The sequence below is a fragment of the Camelina sativa genome, chromosome 16 (assembly GCF_000633955.1).
Source record: "Camelina sativa cultivar DH55 chromosome 16, Cs, whole genome shotgun sequence".
Classification (NCBI taxonomy): domain Eukaryota; kingdom Viridiplantae; phylum Streptophyta; class Magnoliopsida; order Brassicales; family Brassicaceae; genus Camelina; species Camelina sativa.
In genome coordinates, this window is record NC_025700.1 from 7,696,726 (window position 1) to 7,708,055 (window position 11,330).

Here is an 11,330-nt window from a genome sequence, read left to right on the forward strand (position 1 = left end):
TTACAATTAAACAGGTTAGAATCATTTGTTTTAATATATGTTAACGAAAATGGTGTTTTTAGTAACTTAAACATGAATAAGATTGCAATTACATAAGTGACAATCTACATGAAAAATGGTTATAATAACCACAGGGAATGTGGCCCTTTAAAACATTTTTAAGGTTTTAAAATGTTAATAAGTAAAAAATGTATATAGCCAATAAGTATAAGAAAGAGATGTGAAAATGTAAACCATTTTCTTAGAAACTGATTAAAATTTATTTTCAAAATATTATATATATATATATATATTTATATGTATATATATTATAAAATTATAGGAACTTTTCACCTAAAATAATGTATGACTAAACACAATTTTGAGTACTTGAAAATTATTGGTTGTTCAATTTTGAATTCATTGAACACTTAACATGTTTAAATAAAAATTGTTAACTTTTTTTTTTTAAATTAATAAATAGATTTGGAAGGACATGAGTGGTAGATATATGAATATCTTAGTGAAATTGTACATGAAGAAGATTTAAAATAAAATGTAACCCGTAGTGAAAAAATACAAAATGAAAAATTTAATAAAATAATTTAACCTTTCAGATTTTTTTTACATCTATATCATTAAAAATAAATTAATAAAAAGTACTTGATAGTTATCTAAAAGTTAAAGAAAACTTTTAGATACAACTTTTAGTAAAATGTTAGACACAACTTTTAGTAAAATGTACTATGGAAACTTTTAGTAAAATGTAAAACTATATGAGACAGAGAGATGATGAGAAAAAAAAAATATCATAAAACTAGAAAGCATTAAGTATGGTAAAGAGACACAATACTAAATGAAAAGAACATAAAGAAAAGTTGGAATGAAATATATGATCATTTATAAAAGAAAATGTTAAACAGTCATAAACAGAAAGAACAAAAAACAAACCAAAAGTTATACTGGTTCGACAAATAAATTCAATTTAATTAAACGACAAAAAAAATTATGTAATACATTTTAGTAATATAGACACAACCATACATATCAAATTTACCAAACGTTGCAATGGTTCATAAAATAAATAATTTTTTTTAATGATTCATCAAATCATCTAAATTTGTCATGGTTTAATTAAAAGGTTGCAAAATCCATTCTAAAATATTTTAGTAATCAAAAACTAAATAATAATAATTTATTAAGAGTTTATCAGAGTGATATGTAAATATTAAACATGCCAAATGCTGCAATGGTTCAATTAAACGATTATAATAAATTCTAGAAATATATTTTAATAAACAAAAATTAACAATTTTTGAAAAATTATACTCAGAGACTGAATATAAATAAATATTTCAACGATTCATTAAATAAATCTAAATTTCAATAGATTTCTCGCAGTGATGAGAAGTCATTTTAAGATCACAATGTTAAAATTTTGTATGTTGATAAATAATTTAGGGAGTAGAAGATTACATTGAAAATTGACAATGAAAATTGAATTTCAAATTATTTTGATTCATCATATTACGATAAAATTTGTGTTGAAAAGAAAGTTTGATAATATCCAAAAGAAAAGAAGAACAAATATAGATTTCTAAAGATGTGTACATTTGAATTGAAAAAACTGTTTGTATGAGACACAACTTTACATTCAACAAAAGTAAATTTTAAAAAATACATAACGGTAGAAGTTTTCTGTCCAAAAAAACAAAATGAAATAATGAAAAGGTACAACGATATATAGATTTAAATAATCCCCAAATCTTTCGCACTTGTTTGAACCAGATTCACNATGTGCTTCAGTGGACCGGAGATCCTCTTTCTCATTTTCGAATGGAGCAGATGAGAATATTTCTAGAGTGTAGCTCACACTTTTGAAAAAATTGTCACCTAATGTAATATGACACCAAGTGAGGTTACTTTACTTCTAACAGAGTTGTCTAGTAACTCATTTATAACTGTAATTGAATGAAACAAAACATACCGTAAACAGCAAATACATGAGATCCAGGTTTCAGTTCAGTGATCTCAAACGGTTGGAATGCATCGAGCCTTTTGAAAAATCCGGTCTCTGGATCCCTTGAGAGAGCCCTCTGTGACCAAAAGGTAGACAACTGAGTACATTGGTGACTGAGNCAGATTCACTCACAAGTCCATCACTAACAATGACCTTTTCCAAATTTTCGAAAAAATATGTTCTTAAAGTTGTAGTTTTCCGTTAATAGTCAAAAGTCGGTCTTTAAAATGAAAACAAAGAAACACAGTTAAGACATTTTTTACTCCTCTATTTACGCATTTGCATTAATACACTGACTTGGTCTTCGTAATACTATAATTCTCGTTAACTACTCTTTCAATCTCTCATGGCTTCCTCTTTCTCTTCTTCTCCTCCTTCTTGGAGTTGGAGATAGAACGTCTTCGAGAGCTTCCACGGACCAGATTATTAAAAGCCATTCTCGGTTGAGAAACCTAGTCAATAGTCTCATAGACATATATAGTGATGCACAAATTACTACAACAAATGGGTAGACAAGCCATTTCTAGACGAGAACCTTGGAAACGCCACATCTTAATTGATGCTCATGAGATTTACGATGTTCTTGAATATAATATAGTAAGTTCTTTTACACTTTCTTTTTCATATTTGGTATTGTGCTAATAGTTTCTTCTATTTGGAATTTGGTATAGGGTACTAGAACCGTGTTTGGCATATCGTTTGATACACATCCAAAATCAGCAAAGTGTTTTTAGCGAAGGAGCTTTCAAGAGAATGCGCAACCTTCAATTCCTTAGTGTAAGCGATGAAAGGAAAAGTGTTGAGCATGTATGCCTGCACAAAGCTAGAAGTCATTCCAACTCACATGAACTTGGCCGTCTCTTGAATGGTCAATATGACAGCATACCAAAGTTTGAGAAACTTTGCAGACATCTCTAGGAACATCTCATAGTTCTCTATCTCAATCAGAGAGGTAGAACAAGTGCCTTCATCAATTAGGCTACGGTCTCGTCTTCGTGTTCTCAACATAATCAGCTATGTAAAAGCTTAAGTCATTAACAAATGTTCCTCGAAGTGTTAGGCAGCTATACCTAAGCTACACTAATGTTGAGAGCATTCCATATTGCTTGAGAAGTTACCATCGGGTACAACTTTATCTTAACAACTGCAGAAGACTCACATCACTACTACCAGATTCACTCAGCAAAAACTGTGAATCAATGGAGAGCCTTACTTGCCCTTATAACACTCCATATGCGCAACTCAATTACTCCAACTGCTTCAGCAAAACAAATGTGAATTTGAAGTCAGCAAAACTCCGAAGAAGAAGCAGTTGGCAGTAGTGAGGACAGAGAATGTGAATGTGAAACTGTCGAAACATATGAAGAGATGAATCCGGCGAAGCGTGCAAAGAGATGAACCTGACAAAGCATAAGAAACCATATACCACTTTTGGAATGTAGCTGTGCATAAACATTATCACTGAAACATATAATATCGTCTTTGGAATTTGGCTATGTGCCTGAAACAAACTCAAGAAGAGTGTCTTCAGGTTTTTTTCTTGTCTTGCCTCAGCTGAATATTATACCATTTCTTCTTCTTCACTCCATCTTCTTCCCTAACTGCGACTTCTCCTTCTTCTCTAGGTTCCATTAAAAGACTGCTCTTTTTCTTGCTCTTTCCCTTGCTCCAGCTTCTGCTCTTGCTTGAACTTTGCTTCGTCGGTGGAAAGATTGTGTACGCCGCACATATCTCGTTCCTCCTCTTGAGAAGCTCATCGATCTGCAAACAAAACAAATGTCAGTTAAATGTTTATGTAACCAAGAAAACGGAGTGATATTGGCAGCTCTCTCTCTCACCTCTTGTACTTCCCCTGTGCATTTACTAGCCATCTCTGTGAACTGTGCAAAGACCTCGTGATATTCAGATTCAAACTTCAATAGCTCAGTTCTTTTCGAGACTATATGTGCTTCAGTGGACCGGAGATCCTCTTTCTCATTTTCGAATGGAGCAGATGAGAATATTTCTAGAGTGTAGCTCACACTTTTGAAAAAATTGTCACCTAATGTAATATGACACCAAGTGAGGTTACTTTACTTCTAACAGAGTTGTCTAGTAACTCATTTATAACTGTAATTGAATGAAACAAAACATACCGTAAACAGCAAATACATGAGATCCAGGTTTCAGTTCAGTGATCTCAAACGGTTGGAATGCATCGAGCCTTTTGAAAAATCCGGTCTCTGGATCCCTTGAGAGAGCCCTCTGTGACCAAAAGGTAGACAACTGAGTACATTGGTGACTGAGAGATATATATAAAAGTGTGAACTTAAGAGGGAAGAGAAGATAGTTAACTGAATTAACCCTGTGATCGAAACGGTAAACAGGAAAACCGAAAAAGTATAACCCTGCAGTTGAGAGCTTTCCTGTTTTCCTGCTGTCTTCCTTTTGCAGAATGAAAGCAAATGAAACATAGTTTAGTGACCAGAGGAAACTTAGAGGCATGACGATTCAACCGGATGCAGAATTTTTGACATTATATGTTAAGGAACTTGATACCTGTAGGGCCAATCTCAGTCCTCCATTCTCTTCTTGATCAAAGTAAAGTAACTGAGAAGCAAAAGGAATCAGAAGGTATGATACAGAATATGAAAAACAACTACGAGACTCTTGAGCACGAAAGACAAAAGTTTGTGCCAACGCACCTTGAATTTGTTCTTAGCAGATGACTGCACTTTACATATCAATCCGGCCTCGGCTTCTTCTTCTGTTAACGTAACAGAATAAAAGTGAGCCGATTGTTTTTCAACCTGTTAGAGAAGCAAATATGTCAGTGAAGATGACAGAACCACATTAATACAAAAAGAAAGTAAATGCTAGTGTTAAACAAATAATTATCATACCTTCCTGGAAACAACTTGCCCAACAGTAAGAGGCAAAGTAGTAACTGTACCATTCAGCGCTTCCTCCAATAAATTTGCTGAGACAGTTGTCTTGATTTGCACTCCAAGCTTACTGTGATCAACAAAAATCATCAAGTTGTTAAGGGGATTTTTGGTAGTAATGGAAAAAACAGAGAGCAGAGAAAGCCTGTTTCAACGAAACTCACTTGAACAGCGCGGCGAATATAGTATTAACAGCTCCTAAGCTTGATAGATCAAGCTCAAGATCTTCATTTTCCGGACCAGGAGCCTACATAAACACCACAGTTCAACCAATATAAAACTAGATATAGTAAAGTCTAGTCGACTTTGGACAAAAGGGCGTCTAAATAAGAACTAGAAATTATCACTTTAGCTGATTTAAGGTTATCTAGACACTGCAAAAGTGCAGAGCAAGACACATCTCCCCAGTGCTTCATACAATGGTTTTAATAAACCATCAAAGATTAGGATGTTACAAAAACTCAGAACTTGAATTGAAACCTCACCTCAGAGCCAGTAGTATCATATTGACGGCGATTCTCCGGATCAGACAAGACCTCATAAGCAAATGTAATCTCCTCAAACATATCCGCTGCAACCGGGTCGTTTGGATTCTTATCAGGATGGTACCTTAAAATAAAACTAAACTTCAGTACTGGTAACAACAAACACAGCTTGGATTCACTTCTGAACCTAAACTGCATCCCTAACAACATCAAAATTCACAAAAGTTTTAAACTTTTTTGTCACAGAGTTGGGAAAAAGACCTGAGAGCCATTCTTCGATAAGCACTTTTGATCTCTTGATCAGTCGAATTGGTAGGTATGCCAAGGACTTCATAAGGGTTTCGTCGTCGGAGTTCATCTTCTCCGACGTCTTCTTTACTATCCGATCTCGATCTCATTGTTAAAGATTTTGTTTTTAAGAAAAAAACAAAAATCGTTGCTTTAAATTCCGAAGGAGCAAAATCTGGGGNATACCATTTCTTCTTCTTCACTCCATCTTCTTCCCTAACTGCGACTTCTCCTTCTTCTCTAGGTTCCATTAAAAGACTGCTCTTTTTCTTGCTCTTTCCCTTGCTCCAGCTTCTGTTTTTGCTTGAACTTTGCTTTGTAGGTGGAAAGATTGTGTACGCCGCACATATCTCGTTCCTCCTCTTGAGAAGCTCATCGATCTGCAAACAAAACAAATGTCAGTTAAATGTTTATGTAACCAAGAAAACGGAGTGATATTGGCAGCTCTCTCTCTCACCTCTTGTACTTCCCCTGTGCATTTACTAGCCATCTCTGTGAACTGTGCAAAGACCTCGTGATATTCAGATTCAAACTTCAATAGCTCAGTTCTTTTCGAGACTATATGTGCTTCAGTGGACCGGAGATCCTCTTTCTCATTTTCGAATGGAGCAGATGAGAATATTTCTAGAGTGTAGCTCACACTTTTGAAAAAATTGTCACCTAATGTAATATGACACCAAGTGAGGTTACTTTACTTCTAACAGAGTTGTCTAGTAACTCATTTATAACTGTAATTGAATGAAACAAAACATACCGTAAACAGCAAATACATGAGATCCAGGTTTCAGTTCAGTGATCTCAAACGGTTGGAATGCATCGAGCCTTTTGAAAAATCCGGTCTCTGGATCCCTTGAGAGAGCCCTCTGTGACCAAAAGGTAGACAACTGAGTACATTGGTGACTGAGAGATATATATAAAAGTGTGAACTTAAGAGGGAAGAGAAGATAGTTAACTGAATTAACCCTGTGATCGAAACGGTAAACAGGAAAACCGAAAAAGTATAACCCTGCAGTTGAGAGCTTTCCTGTTTTCCTGCTGTCTTCCTTTTGCAGAATGAAAGCAAATGAAACATAGTTTAGTGACCAGAGGAAACTTAGAGGCATGACGATTCAACCGGATGCAGAATTTTTGACATTATATGTTAAGGAACTTGATACCTGTAGGGCCAATCTCAGTCCTCCATTCTCTTCTTGATCAAAGTAAAGTAACTGAGAAGCAAAAGGAATCAGAAGGTATGATACAGAATATGAAAAACAACTACGAGACTCTTGAGCACGAAAGACAAAAGTTTGTGCCAACGCACCTTGAATTTGTTCTTAGCAGATGACTGCACTTTACATATCAATCCGGCCTCGGCTTCTTCTTCTGTTAACGTAACAGAATAAAAGTGAGCCGATTGTTTTTCAACCTGTTAGAGAAGCAAATATGTCAGTGAAGATGACAGAACCACATTAATACAAAAAGAAAGTAAATGCTAGTGTTAAACAAATAATTATCATACCTTCCTGGAAACAACTTGCCCAACAGTAAGAGGCAAAGTAGTAACTGTACCATTCAGCGCTTCCTCCAATAAATTTGCTGAGACAGTTGTCTTGATTTGCACTCCAAGCTTACTGTGATCAACAAAAATCATCAAGTTGTTAAGGGGATTTTTGGTAGTAATGGAAAAAACAGAGAGCAGAGAAAGCCTGTTTCAACGAAACTCACTTGAACAGCGCGGCGAATATAGTATTAACAGCTCCTAAGCTTGATAGATCAAGCTCAAGATCTTCATTTTCCGGACCAGGAGCCTACATAAACACCACAGTTCAACCAATATAAAACTAGATATAGTAAAGTCTAGTCGACTTTGGACAAAAGGGCGTCTAAATAAGAACTAGAAATTATCACTTTAGCTGATTTAAGGTTATCTAGACACTGCAAAAGTGCAGAGCAAGACACATCTCCCCAGTGCTTCATACAATGGTTTTAATAAACCATCAAAGATTAGGATGTTACAAAAACTCAGAACTTGAATTGAAACCTCACCTCAGAGCCAGTAGTATCATATTGACGGCGATTCTCCGGATCAGACAAGACCTCATAAGCAAATGTAATCTCCTCAAACATATCCGCTGCAACCGGGTCGTTTGGATTCTTATCAGGATGGTACCTTAAAATAAAACTAAACTTCAGTACTGGTAACAACAAACACAGCTTGGATTCACTTCTGAACCTAAACTGCATCCCTAACAACATCAAAATTCACAAAAGTTTTAAACTTTTTTGTCACAGAGTTGGGAAAAAGACCTGAGAGCCATTCTTCGATAAGCACTTTTGATCTCTTGATCAGTCGAATTGGTAGGTATGCCAAGGACTTCATAAGGGTTTCGTCGTCGGAGTTCATCTTCTCCGACGTCTTCTTTACTATCCGATCTCGATCTCATTGTTAAAGATTTTGTTTTTAAGAAAAAAAACAAAAATCGTTGCTTTAAATTCCGAAGGAGCAAAATCTGGGGATCTTCGCCAGCAAGTGGGGAGAATGATTCAAGCCTCGTTAATTGTGGTTTGTTAATCCAAAACCCTAGGAGACGACGAGACAGAGACAGAGGCAGCTCCATAGGGAAAACCCCACAAGCACTCTGAGAGAGAAGGAGACGAGACCACACTATACTGCACTATCACTAAATTCGTTATTTTCTTATTTTAATCTGTTTTTTATTATCTAATTCAAAATTTTCACTGATTTAGTTCAAATTTCAAAAGACCCACTTGTAATTAGAAACGGCCCAAAACGGATCAGAATAGCCCATTAAGAATTCAGAGACAGAGAGTCTTCTTGTTAATCTGCGAACTAGAAATCTTTACTGATTGGTGGTCCATTGTGTTAGCATTTTCTTATTGTGTTTAAAACTTGTTTCAACTACAGCTTTTTGAGTACACTTATAGAGGTTCCTTTGAAATTATCACAGTGAGACTTAACGAATGAGGGATTGAAGCCAGCGGTTTCACTGTTGTCTAATGGGTCGGAGAAATGCTTGCAGCTTCACAGATATTGCTTTGGTTTAGAATTACTAAATTATTATGTGCATGTGGAGTGTGTACGTGTAAATCTATCTAGGTTGGATTTATGTGAAGTGTAACTGTTAAGTACCAATATCCAGGTGAAAAGTTCACGATAAGAACGGTATGCCAAAAAAAAAGGTATATTTGATCAATGTCGATCTTTCTCTGAAGACTTATATGGACTGCTGGCACATGTATTATCTGATCACGAACGAATATAAAAATAAAATAAAATAATAGCAATTATTATTATTATATATTATCAATTATTGAGAATCATGCACGTTAAATTTGTGACTAGATATGGATTCGTAACAATGTATATATATGATTTTTTTTCCTATGAATATGAGTTATCGTATGGCAACAATAATGTCACAACTTACTCTTCATATCTTTTGTCAACTCGTCACATTTTCTTTATTGTTGTTGAATTCTCTTCAGGGGAAAGTCGAATCTTAGAAATTGATATCATAAGAAAGAAGAAAAAAAATGCATGTTTTGTATCGGCTATCATAAAATTATCTTCAAAAAAAAAACACTTCTTATCTAGTTTTACTTATGGACCCATTTACATGTTACAAGGTACAATATATTCAAGCAAATTATTGCTTCTAATAAGTAATTTGAGATAAGGCACCTACCGGTGTATTTTGTTTTTTTTTTCGCTCTAGCCATTTTGGCCCAACTTAACTTTTTCAGATAATAAAAACAAAGAATGTTTCCCAATGCAAACCCCATGAGTGACCTTTATATGTTTTTTTTTTTTGGTATGTACGATTGCCATATCTCGAATGGGAGAAAAATCCTAATCAAGGAGGTATATATATATGCATGGATATATATAAATTCAGCAAATGAATCCAAAAACAAAAACAAATAAAAAACAAGTCAAACAACGCGCTATGTCCTTTTTTGGTACTACACAGCCTTTCGCTTAGGGCTTCATTGACACACATCTTCAATAAATACTTGTGATTATTTTGTATAACCCACATGTAAATTGACTATATATAGATGTAGAGTAAATACTTGTGATTCTTTTGACAATTTACTTCTCTTTTTATACCTATTTTCAATGTTGTACTTATCAGTAATCATCATGTCTCTTCTTCTTTTTCTCAGTTATAATTCCCCCCCCCTCTCTCTCTCTCTCTCTCTCTCTCTCTCTCCTCATCATCATCATCAGCACCACCAAACTTCCACCAGACAAGTCTCATCAAACTACAATAAAAAGTTTGAAGGGATCTTGAGACATACGAACACACGATGAAGATCTTGGCCTTGTTCTTCTTATTCAAGAAAGTAAGAAGGGAAAATAAAACAATCCCTAAGTGTATGATCCATCCATGAATGATGGTTGGAGTTTTATGTGTTTTTTTGGGGTGGGGGACAGAAAAGGTTACATCGAGAAGTGTTATTGTCTGCAACTCTGAATCTTAATCTTATCCTCATCTCTTCTGGGGAATGGAAGCATTATGGTCCGATCTACTTCTCTCTTAAGATATTTTCATTTGTTCTATGAAAGTTTTATTTTTTTCAATATTGTGATATATAACGCCTGTTATGAATTGGTATCGTTCGTTTTGATAGTTGATATTTGGAATTTTTGTATAAACAAATAATTTTATGTGTATTGATTTTCATTTCCTTACTTCGTTTCAGTATGAACGATGTGTTGTTTCCGCATTGGTATGTCCATTATACTAATGTTCAGTACTGATGATCATATTGATCCATACATTTTGTTCAGACGTCAATGATCTATCCATACACATGTGTTAGAATACTTTAATATAGTAGATTTGGGAATCCGGATCTTCAAATATCATAGAAACGAATACGTAAGACATGTTAGGATATGGATGTATCATGTATCCTTGAGCAATAATAAACCATTGTTGGTGAGACTATAGTTCAGTTTACTTTCTCGAATAGAAAAATATCCGTATGAGCTATTTAATTATCAGGAGATTTTTTTCAGAATTTTACTATGTATTCCAAAAAAATTAAGAGTCTTTTAGATGAAAATTTTTATTTTACTAATTCACTTAAATGTAGTTTTAGAAGAGAAAAAAAAAACATTGCCTCAGAACACAATATTGTTGGTTGGCAAGCAGTTTAAGTAATTCTAGTTTCCCTCGCAACCCACGGTATTCCCCTCTAGGGAATACAAAAAAAAATCACTTAAATAATTAAGTACGGGTTCACATGTCGTATATTGAGTTGTGGGTATAACAAAACATTCTATCACAACTCAAGCTAAGCAAGGCAATCAGAGGGTGGGTGAAGAGGATGATCTTTTCTTATTTAAATTGTAAGATAGATAAAAACATGAAAGTGTTGCTTGGAGGAGCTTTGGAGAGTCTATACTACCGTCTTGTCCTAAAATGATGGAATGATTGGAGCAATCCAACGAGAAAAAAGTAAGGCTAATTGTTTCGAATCACACAAAAATATTGCGTATGTTTTGATTGGATTTTATTTTCTATGACGATGAATTTTGAGGAGCATAAATGCTATGGATGGACCACGAAAATTTTAGAAATAGAGGCGGCTTTCATCTTCTTTTAAAAATAAAATGATATG

General features: G+C 34.5%; 1 protein-coding gene across 2 annotated transcripts; it reads right to left on the minus strand.

Moving 5' to 3' along the window:
• On the minus strand, positions 3,383–8,333 carry LOC104750115 (chaperone protein dnaJ 39-like). 2 transcript variants are annotated; one of them, XM_010471864.1, is made up of 11 exons: positions 8,189–8,333; positions 5,670–5,871; positions 5,409–5,532; positions 5,088–5,170; positions 4,882–4,993; positions 4,684–4,788; positions 4,538–4,588; positions 4,334–4,423; positions 4,135–4,243; positions 3,838–4,040; positions 3,383–3,760 (listed from the first exon to the last, which is right to left on the minus strand). In XM_010471864.1, exons 2-11 carry the CDS (start codon positions 5,804–5,806, stop codon positions 3,527–3,529), a joined length of 1,248 nt encoding a protein of 415 aa, XP_010470166.1. In that variant the 5' UTR covers positions 5,807–5,871; positions 8,189–8,333; the 3' UTR covers positions 3,383–3,526. The 2 variants fall into 2 exon arrangements, with proteins under 2 accessions (XP_010470166.1, XP_010470165.1); XM_010471863.1 differs by lacking the exons at positions 3,838–4,040; positions 4,135–4,243; positions 4,334–4,423; ... (4 more) ...; positions 5,409–5,532; positions 5,670–5,871 and adding exons at positions 5,883–6,076; positions 6,154–6,356; positions 6,451–6,559; ... (4 more) ...; positions 7,404–7,486; positions 7,725–7,848 and having other exon boundaries at positions 3,383–3,566; positions 7,986–8,333.